At 36.2% G+C, this 19186-nt stretch overlaps 1 protein-coding gene across 1 annotated transcript in view; it reads right to left on the bottom strand.

Moving 5' to 3' along the window:
* The window catches only part of LOC107558573 (syndetin-like), a 112032-nt gene that overhangs the window by 88208 nt on the left and 4638 nt on the right, over positions 1-19186 (bottom strand). The window contains exons 5-7 of the mRNA XM_016242235.1: positions 11270-11312; positions 10275-10373; positions 1702-1842 (exon numbers count right to left, since the gene is read on the bottom strand). Coding sequence (XP_016097721.1) covers positions 1702-1842; positions 10275-10373; positions 11270-11312 — 283 coding nt within the window. The remainder of the gene's footprint in view (positions 1-1701; positions 1843-10274; positions 10374-11269; positions 11313-19186) is intronic.

The following is a 19186-nucleotide window of genomic DNA, read 5'->3' as shown; positions in this document are numbered from 1 at the left end:
AAGCATCAATCTCTGTGGCAAACAAAAAAATAAAATAAAATAACTTTAAAAAAAAAATCTCAGTGGCCCCAAAATTAGGAACAGTCTCTCCTACATTACAGATTAACACTCAAGAGGTGCAAAACAAAACTTCCTTTCCAAATCATTCACTTACTTGGCATTAATGCTAAGCGAATTCGGTTCTGTGCAAACATCTGTTGATCGTACCAGCTGAAGTTGAACATAAGCGCTATGTTTTACCTCAGATCAGCAGATAACAATATTCCCTTCTGACACTCAAATATAGTACAGCCAGGTGCAGCTAAGCTTAATAGTAGGTTGTAGAAAGACTCCACACACTTCAACTCTAGACGTGGAATAGGATGTGCATATTAATTATAGAGAAGTGAAACCAGAGCTATTACTCTTAAAACGGTTTGAGAGCGAGTTGAGAAAATGTTACACAAACTGGAAAAATGGGGTGAAAAAAAAACTATTTTACATAAATTGAATAGCAAAAACCTGTTAATGGGTCAATGACAAACTGAAAAGTCCACGATAAAGAAAAGAGAAAATCTTGTAAGTTTTAGTTTAAAACATGTGCCAAGTTCTTATAAATATGCACTACCACTCAAAAGCTTGGGCTCTATAATATTTTTTATGTTGTTTTTGAACAATATTCATTGTTTTATTCTGCAAGAATGCATTAAATTTATTACAAAAGGTAAAAAGAAAGCTAGTTACAAAAGCTCTCTATTTCAAATAAATGCTGTTCTTTTCCACAAAAAAATATTAATCAGCACAACTGTTTACAGCACTGATAATAGTAAATGTTACTTGAGCACCAAATCAGCATATTAAGATGATTTCTGAAGGATCATGTGGCACTGAAGACTGGAGTAATAATGACTGCTGTAAATTCAGCTTTGCCATCACAGGAATAGATGTTCATCTAAGAATGGTTTATTCAAAAATGAATTGCATTTTTTATTTATTTTGAATAAGGTAATAAATTCAGACTGAATTCAAGTTAGATTCAAACTAAGAGTGTCATGGAGTGTCACCAAGGGGCCCACTAAAATAATTAAGAAAAGAAAAGAAAGAAAAAAATGAACATTTTACATAAATTAATAGTTATAATCTTTCAGTTTAATACAAGAATAGTTATTGGGAGTCACAAAGAAAAATGAAATAATCATTACCGGTAGTGCTCTATCTACTGGATGAGCTTAATATTATTTATCAGTTATATAATCTCCCACTTGCAATATCATATGATGATAAAATGATTCAGAAAAGATGACTGCAATTTTGTTTGTGATCTAAAGGTTCAGTGCTTCTATACAAATGCAAATGAGAATTTAAGTACCCAGCCAGGCTGAAGCTGTAGTGAGACTGCATTTTGTGGTGAGTAGCTACAAGGTGCTTGGCAGAAACTCCACTTTTTTTTCTGTTAACTCAAATTAATTGCTTCATGACTTGCTCATGAATGAGATGATCCCCTGCCCCGTTCACTGCGCAATGCGTTTCCCTCGCTACAGCTAGACAAATATACGTCATTTCCAAAGGCAGGAATCTAACCTATTTTACGCCTGTCTAGAGCAAAATGAGAATGAAATCAATGAATGATTTCACGCTCAAGCGATGAATTTGGCTTACAGTGACTTTTGGAAGTGTCCTCTGTGTGTGTTCACCAAGTTTATGGATGGAGAGCATGCATACCGTGCAAAGGTCCTTGTACGGCATCTTCTGGAACTTGGTGTCTGCGTTGCCGGCGCACAGCTCTACGTATCCCAGCACCACCTGGAAGACAGTATTGTGGATGGCCTGCGTGAAGTGCATGTGCAGCTGATCCATGGCCGTCTGGGGACAAAGAAGAAAAACATATAAATTACATTTTAAAATATATTAAAGGGGTCATTGGATGCCCATTTCCCACAAGTTGATATGATTCTTTAGGGTCTTAATGAAAAGTCTGAAACATAGTTTGGTTAAAATTTCTCAATGGCAGAGTAAAAAACACCCTCTCAAAAACAGCTCTTTTCAGATCAAGCCGTTTTGTAGCATTTTCTTTAAATGTTAATGAGCTATGCTGACCCCACCCCTCTCTTCCGAGCTGCTCTCAGAGAGACTGTTTACTTTAGCCGCATTCATCGTGAAACTTGCTAATTAGCACATTATTAGGAAAGGTGATTTGCAAAGATTCATTAAATAACCTTATACCCTTCTGTAGGTGAAGCTGGATCACAAATGATTCGCACGAACAGACGCATTTAGGTAGATCGGGGGTGCATTCCCTTCAAAAACAAACGTAGCAGGGGAAACGTTGGAAAGATTCAGCCTATAAGGCAGCAACTAATGCTAGTGTTTCAGTTTAATAATAATTTTTGCTAAGATTTTAAAAAATAATAAAAAAAAGATGATAAAAAAGTTTTCAACTGCCAGTCAAATGGTGTAACAGAAACCTAAAATAACAAATAAATTGTATGAATGCATAATTTAATGTTATACAGAGGTCTATAAACATTGTAATATAATTAGGATTAGGCCATGATCCTGGATTCTTGCTGAACCAAAATCAGAGCGTAACCAATTGCTGCATCTCGCGGTGTTCAACTCGCAGCGAAGGGAAAATGTTCTATGGTGCGGCTAAATGGTGCTGAATATTGGGATAATAACACCTAGTCCTATCATGCAAACTGCAGGCAGCTTTTTAAATCGGAAAATGTAAAATGAATAAATATTAGTTAAAAAGAAAGCACAAACGGTGTTAACCATTACAAAAGTGTTAAAGGGGTCATGAACTGCCTTTTTTATTATGTTGTTCTGTTCTCTGATGTCTACTTATGTTATCAAAATGTTTTAATCTTCATTAAAAATAAACTTCAACTCTTTCCTAATGTTGGGATCAGAAGGGAGGCAATGCAAAAACTGTTTTTCCACAGCTTGGCACTGCAAAACATTTTGTTGCCATCTTTATTGTTTGGTTTCTGTGTAGACCTGCGTTTGCCTCTTGTTATTCATCTACATGCGTGAATCGGTGGGCGCGAATTTATGTATATGGCCTAAACAGGCAGTGATGTAGAAGTGGGTGTTGATCTTCTGCGGAGGCGGTGTTTAGCCACACTATTACGTCATAAAGTGACACATTCCCCAACCAGCCGCATTCATCGTGAAACTTGCTAATTAGCACATTATTAGGAAAGGTGATTTGCAAAGATTCATTAAATAACCTTATACCCTTCTGTAGGTGAAGCTGGATCACAAATGATTCGCACGAACAGACGCATTTAGGTAGATCGGGGGTGCATTCCCTTCAAAAACAAACGTAATCCACTGCGTCTTCAGCGGCTCAGATGTCAGGAGTAAATGGCGACTGCTATGTTCATTATTACAGCCAACAACAGAACACCTCAATCGCTTAGGAGTCATTCTTGTCTACATCTGCTCCAGCGGTGAAACAATGGTGGACTGATGACAGCTCACTCAGAGCGGGTCTAAGGTAAGACACCAGTCCAGTCTGTGCTGAAACGCTACTGTCAATCAAACTATCGTGGGAGGGGCCTCTTATTGTGACGTCTCACAGACAGGCATCTGAGATCGGCTCGATTTGAGAAAGGGGTAAAGATTTTAGTAGATTAAAAAAAAAACACTAGGTGTATTTTTATCATTATAGGGTGGTTGTTTACACACACTGCCAACACACATTTCAGTTCAAACAACTTGTAAAAGTAGCATCCAATGACCCCTTTAAAATAGAAGTTATTTTAAAATGTAAAATTTCACTATATTGTTGTTTTACTATATTTTTGATCAAATAAATGCAACTTGGGTCAGCATAATTATTTTTTTTTAAATCTTACTCCAAACTTTTGAACGGTAGTTTGTATAAACATACCGATACTGGACAAAATATTGTTATATTTGTGCTTAAAACAAGGGACGAAAAAACAACTATAGAGTATGTAAAAGAATAATAAAAGACACTCTCTGAAATCAAGTCTTATGTGTGTACTTTGTTCTATGGATATTCAGATATTTTTACTGGAAGCTAGAAGAAAATTAAAAGATAATGTATTTTCCCTGCCAAAGGAGATCTGTTTGAAGGTAAAACTTCTGGGTAACAGTGGGCCTGACTCACACTCTCACAGGAGATGAATCATTACGAACTACATACTGAAGCTCAGTATAGTCCCAATGGGAAAACACTTTGCTACAACTTAATTATGCTTCTTCCCTCTCGCTTTCACTGCTCTTCTTCTTCCTTCAGCCATGAGCGCATCCCTCCCTCAGCTTTGGCTGAATTCAGTCAGTCAAAATGGCTTTCAGGATATTTGCCTTCTCCTGCAGGTCAATGTGTTCAAAAGCAGAAATATTCAAAAATATTCAAACGCATTTAAATGAAAATTATGTAGCTGATGAAGTCATCAACTTCTGCACTTGTTCTGTGAGGGAAAAGATTTTTTTTAAATAAACCTGAAAACATATCTAAAAGACAAATGTGACAGAAATATTAATTGTGCTGAGCAATTAGATCCATTAGATAGATTTAAAAACAAGAAAAACAGAAAAGATGAAAAGATGGAGAATTAGATGTGCAGTCATTAGGCTAATTGCGGAGTTCATGGAATAGAGCCTGAAAGAACAGCACCTCTTTATAGGCACAAACAACAGTTTTACTGAATGACGTACAAACTGAAACAAGGTTTGTGTTTGATTTGTTTTAAACTTTGAAGCTTTAAGGTCAGTAAATATCTAGCTAAAACATGGTGGAACATCTTGGTCAGATCCATGATGAAATATTCGTCAGTGACGTCTCTTTAGAGTTGTGAAAAACAGCCATAGAGTGAGCTACTGCAGAAAAAAGTGCATACCTCAAGTTACATAAAGCAGGGGAAACGTTGGAAAGATTCAGCCTATAAGGCAGCAACTAATGCTAGTGTTTCAGTTTAATAATAATTTTTGCTAAGATTTTAAAAAATAATAAAAAAAAGATAAAAAAGTTTTCAACTGCCAGTCAAATGGTGTAACAGAAACCTAAAATAACAAATAAATTGTATGAATGCATAATTTAATGCTATACAGAGGTCTATAAACATTGTAATATAATTAGGATTAGGCCATGATCCTGGATTCTTGCTGAACCAAAATCAGAGCGTAACCAATTGCTGCATCTCGCGGTGTTCAACTCGCAGCGAAGGGAAAATGTTCTATGGTGCGGCTAAATGGTGCTGAATATTGGGATAATAACACCTAGTCCTATCATGCAAACTGCAGGCAGCTTTTTAAATCGGAAAATGTAAAATGAATAAATATTAGTTAAAAAGAAAGCACAATCCTCTGCCCATCTTGACTTCTGAGAGACACTGCTACTCTGAGAGGCTCTTTTTATACCCAATTATGTTGCCAATTGACCTAATAAGTTGCAAATTGGTCTTCCAGCTGTTCCTTATATGTACATTTAATTTTTCCGGCCTCTTATTGCTACCTGTCCCAACTTTTTTGGAATGTGTAGCTCTCATGAAATCCAAAATGAGCCAATATTTGGCATGACATTTCAAAATGTCTCACTTTCAACATTTGATATGTTATCTATATTCTATTGTGAATAAAATATAAGTTTATGAGATTTGTAAATTATTTCATTCCTTTTTTACTCACAATTTGTACAGTGTCCCAACTTTTTTGGAATTGGGTTTGTACAATGATCTCTTATATGTCAAAAGATCAAGGGAATTTTTTTTATTTCTCAGCTCATGATCCCTTTAACCTTTACAAGATATAACGTTCTACAGGAACATACATTCTGAACAAATTAAAGGGTTAGTTCACCCAAAAATGAAAATTAGCCCATAAATTACTCGCACTCAAATCATCCTAGGTGTATATGACTTTCTTCTTTCAGACGAATCCAGTCGGAGTTATATTAAAAATGGTCTTTGATCTTTCAAGCTGTTTAATGCCACTCAGCGGGTGTTGCATGCATCAGTCCAAAAGCAGTTAAATAAAATGCGCCCATCCATAAAAAAAAAAAAAGGTGTCTCACACGGCTCCGGGGGATGAACAAAGGCCTTCTGTAGCGAATCGATGCATTTTTGTAAGAAAAATATCCACATTCAAAACGTAATAATCACTTTAATGTAGCTTGCGCTCACTGTTGTACACTGGAAGCAGTTCCGGGCGGATGACGTATGAGGTCGGCATTGCGATATTTTGCATAGCCCTAATTAGAAAACTTTAGTAGGCAGAGGGGTGGTTCCGGCCTTCTTTTTTGTCCTTCACAGATCACATGCCTTTGTCATTTATTTTAAAGGAACTATAATAATTATAAGAATAAGAATAGAACTAAAAGGATTTCAACTAAAAATGGTTAATTTAAAACCTACATTTTATAATAAAGCTGACAATCCATCCATGAATAGTTCATTAAAATTTATATTTTTGATTGCTTTGACTTACTTTCTTTTGGTTGGCTTGTACAAGCTTTTTGGCACTTCAGTGTATTTAAAGTTTAATTGCAAAAACTTAAACGAGTTTGAATTAATAAGACAAAACAGTTAAGTTATGCACTGACGAAACCTCTCAAATACATTAAACCGTATAAGCAATCTGTCAAAGCACCTGAATCTGACAGCAACCACATGATATTCAATACTAAGCTAACTGTTTTCATATTACATTTTTATTGATTTTATCAAATACTTGTTGCAGTGGTATGGTTCACAAAAGCTTGTTTTTCATAACTACTCCCTGCATGGATTTGATCATGCATTCCAGTTAAGTATCCTGAATCACCTAATAATCTCTTCAGCCAGGAATGACCCTCTCAGGGGGTCTCCAGAGAGCTGACTCTTAAAATCAGAATCTGTTTCAAGGGTTACGTTTGATTCACACATCTTCGAGTCGGTCCTTCAGTAATTACGGTTTGAACGGCTCAAACACCCTCGCTCAGTAACCACTGATAAATCTGCCATAGTCTGGACTGCAGTCGGCAAATAAATTAAGTTCTTAGAGGTATGTGTGTGAGCGTGAGCGAGTGAATGTATGAAAGTATGAACGTACACAGCGCAGCTGCCATCTACCCAAGTAGATGCGCACTTCTGTTGTGTGATCTTTATTGATGTTCGCTCACTTAGCACGCATCATTTGGATTAAAACTAAATCGTAAATATAAGACAATTTATAGGGGCATTCACTATAAATGTCATTTATTTTCACCCTTAAGCATACACGACTTTCTGGTGAAAGTGAAACTAATAGTCTGTGAGAAATGCGCTAGGCTGTACTGTACTTGTCCCTTTCATTCTGCACCAGTACAAATACGTGCATGTCTATCATAGAGAGAGAAAAAAATGAACAGTGAAAGTAATAAAAACTTGTAAAATACATTGTAATGGGCATAATTAAGAGTGAAAATAAAGATATACAGTCAAACCAAAAATTATTCACAGACCAGACATAATTTTTGAATTTTTTTTACTAGTGGGTGCCGGACACTATAGTTAATTTATGTAAAGTGAGGATAGCAAAATAAACTAAACTGTGATATATTATACCCAAAAATTCTTCATACAGTGGACTACCAGTAAAATTGATACAAATTTGGGACCAAAAATTATTCAGACAGAGTCTGGGAAGTTCAGGTTTGTATGAACCTGGCTGACAGCATGCCCAGGAGACTACAGGCTGTCATTAAGGCTAAGGGTTGCCCGACAAAGTATTGATAGTTGTATAAATATTGACAGCTGTATGAATAATTTTTGGTTTACTGTAATCCATTACATACCTTTCTATCAAAGTTATAAAACATTATCAAGCTGAATTTGTTCTGACACAGTTTAACTCTGAGTTCGTCATATTTTATTATCATTTTCTAAACTATAACGAATAAACTGTAATAATGTGAGAAATGTTGAAGGTGTCTGAATACATTTTTGTTTGACTATCTATTTGATAAATGAAGTTAACCAACTAACATTATACATACTCTTTTGGTTTCTGTACCCAATATTTAAAAAATTTACAAATGCAATGAAAATATTGGTATCGGTACTCGGTATCGGTAAGCACCAAAAATAAAAGTATCGTATCGGGCGTGTACTGGAAAAAGTGGTATCGGTGCATCCCTAATTATTATCAATGTTAAAAAAAAATACTGCTTAATATATTTGTTGCAACTGTGATACAATTTTTAGGATTTTTGATTAATAGAAATTTATTTAAAATAGTTTTTTTAAATAACGTTAAGAACTCTTTAGTCACTTCTGATCAATTTAATGTGTCCTTAATGGATAAAATTATTGTTTAAAAACTAAACATAACAACTGGCCCCAAATTTTTGAAAGGCAGGGTATGTACATAAGTATTTACATCCTATAATATATACTATATATAATTATATTATACATATATGTACAGCTACAGTTGCCATTCTGAGCAGTCCATGATCGGACTACCTTTTATTTTTTTAATAATGGATGGAATGCCAGCAATATTTGAACCACCAACTGTTATTTTATCCAGAATGCTGGCAAAAAGGTCTAAAATCATACTAAAGGTGCACCAGGCAGCACAAGAAGAAATTCTGCTTTAGTTACAGTTTTCAAGGTCAAAATAAATGAGAAACATTGTGAAAATAAATAATAGACTGCATACCCAGATATTTATATCCAGACAGGATTTCTCTGAGGACCCGAGTTAGCAGAAAAACAGTAGGTGATTTGCTGCATACATTTAGTTTTTTTGAGGTTGTGCAAGAAACACACAGACATGTTCAATGCAGATGAGAAATAAATCGCAAAGTAAACAAGTTCTCTGAGAAAACTAGTCCTATCGGTGTAGACCTAACACCACATATACCATCATTAAAAAAAAACACCTTAAATATCAGGTGTTTGACAGAGCTATAACCTTGAGAGCTATGAGCTGATGATTGGAGATCTCCATCTAAACAATATTTTATTTATTTTCTAATGGTTCGTCCTGCTCTTATATTCTTCCCCTTTATCCAGTCATCTCACAAACACATGCAACCAACCACACGTGTCTAATACTTGAAAAAAAAGTAGATTTAATCCTGTAGATCAATGGCAGAGCAAAAACAGCGGGAGATTTCTACCTGAACATCGTTTTATAAGGGGATGGGGAAGGCACCCCGGAAGGGGTAGGGCTCGGATTATAATAAAACCAATTAGATATTTTTCCCAGATTCTGCATTCAATCACAGCTTTACTTTCTTCTGGAAAAGAAAAGTGGAATACAACAGTGCACTTTCCTTCTGGCAAATCCTGTGTCAGATATGAATCATCTTCCCATTTTAGGGAGAAGGGGTAGGGCTCGGATTATAATAAAACCAATTAGATATTTTTCTCAGATTCTGCATTCAATCACAGCTTTACTTTCATCTGGAAAAGAAAAGTGGAATACAACAGTGCACTTTCCTTCTGGCAAATCCTGTGTCAGATATGAATCATCTTCCCATTTTAGGGAGAAAAAAAAAAAAGAGAGAATCGTGGCATGGAGAGGGAGACAGAGTCAAGAAACACTGGATAAAGCTGCGATGACTATGTCGAAGAATTTAATTCAGCGAATATTTGTTATAACTGTGATTGTTGTGCACTTGCAATTCAAATATGGCAATTTTACATGAATACAGAAATGCCATGAAAAGCACTTCAAATAAATTAAAGTACAAGCGTCTCTGAAGTGCGTGTGCACCGTCTATGGTTGTTCATGCCGCTCTCAAAAAGTATAATCAAGCCGTTAAATGGCATTCGCTTTCGTCTTATTATATTAATTTATGTATATGACAAACACATTTGGCTGATCAAGATCGGCTCATTGCAAATTGATGAGAGAAATTCAAGAATTTAGGACAGAACTATTAATGTATCATAGTGGAAAAAATATTATACAAAATTAAATAATGCATACAAATAGAATAAACTTGAGAATAAAAGAAAAATACACTAAATTTAAAATAATAAAATTGTTGATGAATAGAAAGTAGACTCAAATATTTTAAATATTTGTAAATATGTTAACATTATTATTCATGTTATACACTTTCTCATATTTGCTCACAAAAGAAAATCATATATTTTGTTGATGCATGATTCAATGTTCAATGTGAATAAAGTACTTCTTCATAAGGTGTATGTGTAATTAAGCTTCCGCTGTGTGCAAACGTCACGAACGAAACAAACAGAAAAATTAGTTAACCTCAGTTATTTGAATGACAATTCAGCATCAGCCAAAATATCAAGGTTGTGACAGCTCTAGCAGCGATGACTCACCTGTGTCTTCCCCAGCAGCTTATATGCCAGTTGAACTTTGGTGTAGTGAGAAACATCAAAGTGTTTGCAGGTTTTGGACAGCGCCACATCTAGCTGTTCCTGCACAGACGAGCATGAAATCAGATACAGTCAAAAAGGACTTAGAAGCCTCATTTTATGGTGCTGAAATGTACAATTACCACAAATGAATGAGGGCCATAATAATCAATGGTTTAAATCACTGATGATACTGAACACACAACTTCATTTTGAGCTCAAAGATAAGCATTCACATTCTTAATGAGTTGGGACGTGCGCTGCTACAGAAATAGAAAAGTGGCGTGAATCATTGTAATTTTGGTAGCAGCGCTCTTTGTTGGCACAGGCGCTATGCTATTCGCTAATGCATGTGATGAGACAGTGAACGAGATAAAAAGATGGGGAGGAAGGGAAAAGAAAGAGTGAGAGACAGATATTAAAAGAGAAACATGAAAGAATAGGGAAAAAGAGCAAGTTAATGAGTAAAGGAGTTGTATGCCAGGCTGGACGCCATCCAATTACATTTGTCACACAGAAATCTCTGCATAATATAGCAGATAACACAAACAGCACTGCTGGGGAAACTGTGTGTGCGTGTGTGTGTGGGGCTGTGTGTTTTGTGGCAGTATAAGCTAGAACGAAGCTACCGAGTATTGAAAGACAGCAATTTATTTAATAAAACACAGTCCATCTGCCTCTGGGCTTGAGAGACCAAACGCTGGCAGACTGACACCCTAAGCTCCACTGTTAGACATACAAACGCATGGTCAAGAGTTCCTTCCGATCTGTTTAATTCATTTAATGTTGAGGAACTACATCAGGGCAACTGCTGTTGTTAAATCTGTCAAGGGTGCGTGAGTGTTTCTGAAGGGAATAGGGTGATCTGAGATTGAATGTCTGATACGATGAAGTAGTTGTTCACCATCCTAGATTCTCGTCCTTTGCCTAAGGACAAAAACGAAAAAGAAGTCACATACCTCGATTTGCTCCAGAGTGTCTTGTAGTTTGGAATTCAACTCACTGAGGAAGAAAAAAAAAAGAGAGAGAAAAGGGAGGTGAACAGTGAATAGGAATACAAATCAACAGAAATGTTGGTTCATTGTGAAACACGAATAACCATTGTATTCTGTTAGCAGAGTAACACAAACCATCAAAAACATTATACCAACATGTTGGGAGGAAAAGAGCACTAAACAACACAAAACCAGCCTCACAGACGGTGACATTTCTGTGGAAAAAAACAGGCACTGACATTTGAAAAACAGGGGTGTATTTTTACAGAGCGTGGCTTCTTCCTTATCTTGTGCAGCTGGAACAAGACTGATGTGTGTTCTTAGTGTCGAGAGGGGCGTGCTAAACTAGTCAGTGGGTTTTCTGAATGAGGGAGGGAAAAAAATGACTAATCTGTCTTACAAAAGCCATGAATAATAAGGCTGTTTTAGGGTCACGCCAATCACACACCAATCAGACATCTTTTGTGGGGAACTCAACAGTAAAGCTGGCTTTCCACTATCTCCAACATTCATGTACGTTTGTCACATTTCGGCCCTAATTGTAGTCGCACAGTGGAACTTTCAAACTGGTCATGAAGCAGCCGTTACCCTGTTTAATCACCATGATAAATTGAATGAATAATGAATGTATAAATATATCCACACAAAACAAATGACCACCAATATGTTTGAAAGAAATGCATGTAGGTTTTAGTAGAGTTAATTAATGCAAATAAATGGTAATAAAATGATTATTTTGAACATAATTATTCATAAGTGCATATTTTACAGAAAGAGTGTTTAAGGATTAACGGTTTAGTGTAATATTGGTAATTCTCACATCACATTCAGTTTTCATTTGAATACATTACATCCGGTCTGACTGTCGTTTATGGTCTAGATGCAAAATGTTCAATCTTCTCGACAAACAACACTTATGGTCAGAACTCCATGTAGCTCCTGTTATTTTCAGCATTGGAAAGGAATACTTTGCACAAAAATACATTTGTCAGAGATACTGAAAATGTGGCTTAAGGAATTTTTCTGTTTGCTCATTTGAGAGTATTTTAGATTTGTGCTTGCCCTACCAACAATTTCACTAAATAAATAAATAATAAACATTTATACTTGCTAAAGGTCTTATTTAAAAAACAAATAAATAAACATTTATACTTGCTAAAGGTCTTGTTTATATCATATATATATATATATACATACATATACATATACACACTAGTCAACATTTGAAGTGGATCAAAACCTTTCATCAAAGTGGTCCTAAAACATAAAACAAAATGTGTTCTTGTCTTATGACAACTTTGATTAACTTTTTTGATACACCTGTATATATTTTATATTTACTTTAAATTATTTGATTTTATTTATTATACATTAAGCCTTTTTTCATGAAATGACCAATCGAATAAATTCAGAATGTGGACAAGCAGAATTTGCAACCAAATGTTTATGTTTGTAGGGCCTAAAAATTCATTTACATGATCAAAAAACTCAGTTAAGTTAAAAATGTCAAACTAAAAAAAACTACATAGAAAGTAAGCTTGTGACTTATATAAAAATATCGCTCACAGAAGAGCACCTTAAATCTGACAGTAAATGTTGAATACAGTGGATTTGTTACACAAGTGCTGCTTTGATGGCAGTATTAGCAGTGCTTTAAATGGAATGGGCCAGTAACATCTCTAAATGTATCCATTTAAAGCACTGCCAGCAAAAATACTAAAGCTTAAAAAAAATTGGAGTAAAAAAATCTGACCCATCTGATCCCATTAGTGTCTAAAAAAGCAACCCATAAGGCTGCTATGAGGAACCAGCTGAGACTTGAAGCAACATGACACTAGCAGCAACTTTGCTGGTGGCCACGCATAATCATGATCTGACAATTAAGTAGCAGCGCTCTTTGTTGGCACAGGCGCTATGCTATTCGCTAATGCATGTGATGAGACAGTGAACGAGATAAAAAGATGGGGAGGAAGGGAAAAGAAAGAGTGAGAGACAGATATTAAAAGAGAAACATGAAAGAATAGGGAAAAAGAGCAAGTTAATGAGTAAAGGAGTTGTATGCCAGGCTGGACGCCATCCAATTACATTTGTCACACAGAAATCTCTGCATAATATAGCAGATAACACAAACAGCACTGCTGGGGAAACTGTGTGTGCGTGTGTGTGTGGGGCTGTGTGTTTTGTGGCAGTATAAGCTAGAACGAAGCTACCGAGTATTGAAAGACAGCAATTTATTTAATAAAACACAGTCCATCTGCCTCTGGGCTTGAGAGACCAAACGCTGGCAGACTGACACCCTAAGCTCCACTGTTAGACATACAAACGCATGGTCAAGAGTTCCTTCCGATCTGTTTAATTCATTTAATGTTGAGGAACTACATCAGGGCAACTGCTGTTGTTAAATCTGTCAAGGGTGCGTGAGTGTTTCTGAAGGGAATAGGGTGATCTGAGATTGAATGTCTGATACGATGAAGTAGTTGTTCACCATCCTAGATTCTCGTCCTTTGCCTAAGGACAAAAACGAAAAAGAAGTCACATACCTCGATTTGCTCCAGAGTGTCTTGTAGTTTGGAATTCAACTCACTGAGGAAGAAAAAAAAAAGAGAGAGAAAAGGGAGGTGAACAGTGAATAGGAATACAAATCAACAGAAATGTTGGTTCATTGTGAAACACGAATAACCATTGTATTCTGTTAGCAGAGTAACACAAACCATCAAAAACATTATACCAACATGTTGGGAGGAAAAGAGCACTAAACAACACAAAACCAGCCTCACAGACGGTGACATTTCTGTGGAAAAAAACAGGCACTGACATTTGAAAAACAGGGGTGTATTTTTACAGAGCGTGGCTTCTTCCTTATCTTGTGCAGCTGGAACAAGACTGATGTGTGTTCTTAGTGTCGAGAGGGGCGTGCTAAACTAGTCAGTGGGTTTTCTGAATGAGGGAGGGAAAAAAATGACTAATCTGTCTTACAAAAGCCATGAATAATAAGGCTGTTTTAGGGTCACGCCAATCACACACCAATCAGACATCTTTTGTGGGGAACTCAACAGTAAAGCTGGCTTTCCACTATCTCCAACATTCATGTACGTTTGTCACATTTCGGCCCTAATTGTAGTCGCACAGTGGAACTTTCAAACTGGTCATGAAGCAGCCGTTACCCTGTTTAATCACCATGATAAATTGAATGAATAATGAATGTATAAATATATCCACACAAAACAAATGACCACCAATATGTTTGAAAGAAATGCATGTAGGTTTTAGTAGAGTTAATTAATGCAAATAAATGGTAATAAAATGATTATTTTGAACATAATTATTCATAAGTGCATATTTTACAGAAAGAGTGTTTAAGGATTAACGGTTTAGTGTAATATTGGTAATTCTCACATCACATTCAGTTTTCATTTGAATACATTACATCCGGTCTGACTGTCGTTTATGGTCTAGATGCAAAATGTTCAATCTTCTCGACAAACAACACTTATGGTCAGAACTCCATGTAGCTCCTGTTATTTTCAGCATTGGAAAGGAATACTTTGCACAAAAATACATTTGTCAGAGATACTGAAAATGTGGCTTAAGGAATTTTTCTGTTTGCTCATTTGAGAGTATTTTAGATTTGTGCTTGCCCTACCAACAATTTCACTAAATAAATAAATAATAAACATTTATACTTGCTAAAGGTCTTATTTAAAAAACAAATAAATAAACATTTATACTTGCTAAAGGTCTTGTTTAAAATATATATATATATATATACATACATATACACACTAGTCAACATTTGAAGTGGATCAAAACCTTTCATCAAAGTGGTCCTAAAACATAAAACAAAATGTGTTCTTGTCTTATGACAACTTTGATTAACTTTTTTGATACACCTGTATATATTTTATATTTACTTTAAATTATTTGATTTTATTTATTATACATTAAGCCTTTTTTCATGAAATGACCAATCGAATAAATTCAGAATGTGGACAAGCAGAATTTGCAACCAAATGTTTATGTTTGTAGGGCCTAAAAATTCATTTACATGATCAAAAAACTCAGTTAAGTTAAAAATGTCAAACTAAAAAAATCTACATAGAAAGTAAGCTTGTGACTTATATAAAAATATCGCTCACAGAAGAGCACCTTAAATCTGACAGTAAATGTTGAATACAGTGGATTTGTTACACAAGTGCTGCTTTGATGGCAGTATTAGCAGTGCTTTAAATGGAATGGGCCAGTAACATCTCTAAATGTATCCATTTAAAGCACTGCCAGCAAAAATACTAAAGCTTAAAAAAAATTGGAGTAAAAAAATCTGACCCATCTGATCCCATTAGTGTCTAAAAAAGCAACCCATAAGGCTGCTATGAGGAACCAGCTGAGACTTGAAGCAACATGACACTAGCAGCAACTTTGCTGGTGGCCACGCATAATCATGATCTGACAATTAAGAACAACTGTATTTTATTTCACAAGCTAACTCAGCTTGACATGAGGAATTGCCTGGCCCCTGTGGGACAATGTTTTTGAAAGATTAGACGGAATGCATAAAACTTTAATTAAACTGCCTCTTCCTTTTCCTCATCCTTCCCTTTTTCCTTCTCTTTGAAGGCACTGGATGCAAAAAGTATAAAATGCTCCAATAAATGCTCTAATTTTGCCACAATGCATGACTCTTGGCATGAGGAACCCCCACGTATACCACCGCCCAGCTGGTGTGCAAAAACATGCAGCATTCTAGGTATGTTGTTGTAAAAAAAAAACCCGGCAGGAGAGGATGTGACCTTTTTGTGAAAAAGCTGATGCTGTTTGACAAATGATTTTGAGTGCTGGTGTCCTAGACGAGTTCTTGCAAAGGCTGATGGGAGAATGCAGAAGTCCTTTAGTCTGCCTCAATCCATCACAGTGGGCTCTGACTCAATGTGGGTCCCCCTTTTACTTCAGGGCCCTTAGAGGAAACCCAGCATCACTTCGAGCTGATCAATTACTTCCGACTCGCAGCTCGTCACCACTGTGCCTCTCTGAGCCTCGCCGTTTCCTTCGGGAAGGCCATGTGAAATCACATTTTAATGAGCTTTCACGATAGGATCCGTTGCACAATAAAAACATTTCCATTCAAACAATCTCTTATCATTATCATGCCATTAGGCATGAAATCGTAAAGGAGGAAAGACCAAGACTTTTTTTTTTCCCCCATTTCAGTTTTGGAACATAAATCCTTTGCTAATAGCATGTGGCCAGTGGGTGTCAGATGTGATTAAATTAAAGGATGTAGCTGGATTTTTAAAAGTTGAGTGTGCTAGGCTATAAAACCACACCGCTGGGCACTTTTGTGGCTCATGTCTCTCTCCAATTAACTCTGCTTTCTTGTACCTGAGCAAGCAGACAACTGAAGTATCCATTACTGGTAGAATAAGCATCGATATATAGTCCATAACTAGCTGCAGGAAAAGCAATTGCTTGAAAAAGTCTTGAAGATGTCCTCAAAATCCAAAACAGGTTTATCTGTGAATATCTGTAAACTGAAGGAGTTTTTAAGATGAAGCAACATGTGAATCACAATTTCTTCATGTTGCAACAGCACATAGTTCATGCCAAGAAAGCAACTGATGGACATCTGCTTTGACTTTACAGCGGTCATATCTCAAGAAACCAAATTTCCCTTGATCTTTTGAGATAAGTATTTGACGTTAGAACAAATTCTGTAACCATCAGAACTTGAAACTTCCCATCCAAACAAAGTGACTGGTTCTGAACTTCTGTAACTAGTATTATACAGATGAATATAATGTATCTCTGTACATGTAAAATGTCAAGCGGACCATCAGAACTTGACCCAGGCTTTGCAAAAAAGGTTGCTGCTTAATGATACGGTAATTAATAACTACACATCAAACCTGGTTCCCATATGAATTGGGCATTTCACAAAAGGAGACACACACTCTTAAAAATAAAGGTGCTTCAAAAGGTTCTTCAAGCGATGCCATAGAAGAACCATTTTTGGTTCCACAAATAACTATTCAGTCAAAGGTTCTTTAAAGAACCATCTCTTTCTTACCTTTTTATAATCTGAAGAACCTTCTTTCGCCACATCACTTCAGATGTTAAAGGTTCTTTATGAAACCATTTAGACAAAAAGGTTCTTCTATGGCATCGTGAAGCACCTTTATTTTTAAGAGTGCAGATCTGAAATCTGAGTATATTAAAATCTTAGAATTTCAACCTCAAAGGCAAGAAATAAAGTTTTACTTAAAAGTAAGGAAATAACCAAGTGACATTTCACTCCGTGATATTGACCACAGGTTTTCGTAGACTCCCTAAACCCAGACATGGAGTAGGTCCCTTCTGAAACTCCCGTGCTCAGATTCAAGCAGCATTGACCCACAGTGACATCAATACCTGCCTGCACAAACGCCTCATAGCTTAGAATCTCAATGCATCCAATTATACATCTTATCACTTTTCCCTGCAGGGATCGAAATGAACAAACCACAGTGCTATCACTATAAAAATTGTGAGATTCCATCAAACATGCTTATATTAACAAGGGTTGTGGCTCTTGAATAATACTCCACTCTCCTGAAAGAGTGTGATGAATTGTAAAACAGGTGGATGAATTTGCAGTCAAAAGGAATGTTTTAGTGGTTCAACTGGCAGTGGCTCAATCCAGATGCACACAGCTTTATTAAACTCAAAGGACATAACCTGCACAAAAGTTCAAGAGGAGAGATGATGATTTGTAGTTGAATCCTGAGCAAAGACCTGAAGAGCACTATCAGATTCATACAATTTCGGGCACAAAACAAACAAATGAACAAGGGTTGTGGCTCTTGAATAATACTCCACTCTCCTGAAAGAGTGTGATGAATTGTAAAACAGGTGGATGAATTTGCAGTCAAAAGGAATGTTTTAGTGGTTCAACTGGCAGTGGCTCAATCCAGATGCACACAGCTTTATTAAACTCAAAGGACATAACCTGCACAAAAGTTCAAGAGGAGAGATGATGATTTGTAGTTGAATCTTGAGCAAAGACCTGAAGAGCACTATCAGATTCATACAATTTCGGGCACAAAACAAACAAATGAAAAAAAAAACAAACAAAAGGTTTTGGCATCTACCATACTGGACCATACTGACCAAACCAAACTCGGACCATTTGAAACTTACAGGTAAGGCGATGGTCTCAAACCGTCCTCTTAAATCAGAGGTCCCCACCCACTACCGGGCGTGGAAGAATTATTACCGGGTCGCAAGAACGTTCTGGGAAAAATGTGTAGGCCTATAGATATGACACTCTGTTATTTATTTGTTAATGATTGTTCTAATTATTCTGTATTTTCATTGTATGCGATTGATATGAAGTAGAAATTTGACAATTTAATGTTAAATAAGTAAATGAAAGATTGCTCTGATCGGTCACATATTAGGAGTTAAACGGATCGCAGTTGATCCGTAATATGTACAGATGAGACCCAACCGTTCGGCACGCACGTGATTCGCAGATTAATTTGCCAATTTATACGTACAAGCAATTTTAAACCACAAGAAGAAGAAACAAAAGAGAGCTCAATTCGTTACTCACGCACTGTTCTCGCACACAATCAAAGCGTGCACAAGCATAGAGACGCGTTTCAGACAGCGCGGAAATACCGAGTTGCGTATACATAAACTTAGCCTGTCAAAAACCCCTCATAGCATTGTCATTCTCTGTGCTTTAAAAAAAAAATGTTCTTGCTTATCCGGAAAAAAAAAAACACACAATATAATGCGTTGAACCACTATATAATGTTATTATAATACCATATAATAGCCTAATATATAGGCTATATATACCCCCCCCCCCCCCCCCCGACCCTCCCCCACACATAACCCAAGACA

Source organism: Sinocyclocheilus grahami, unplaced genomic scaffold (assembly GCF_001515645.1).
Source record: "Sinocyclocheilus grahami isolate Dianchi unplaced genomic scaffold, SAMN03320097.WGS_v1.1 scaffold650.1, whole genome shotgun sequence".
Classification (NCBI taxonomy): Eukaryota; Metazoa; Chordata; class Actinopteri; order Cypriniformes; family Cyprinidae; genus Sinocyclocheilus; species Sinocyclocheilus grahami.
The sequence above is the reverse complement of the archived record's forward strand: the minus strand, read 5'-3'. Positions and strand labels throughout refer to the sequence as shown.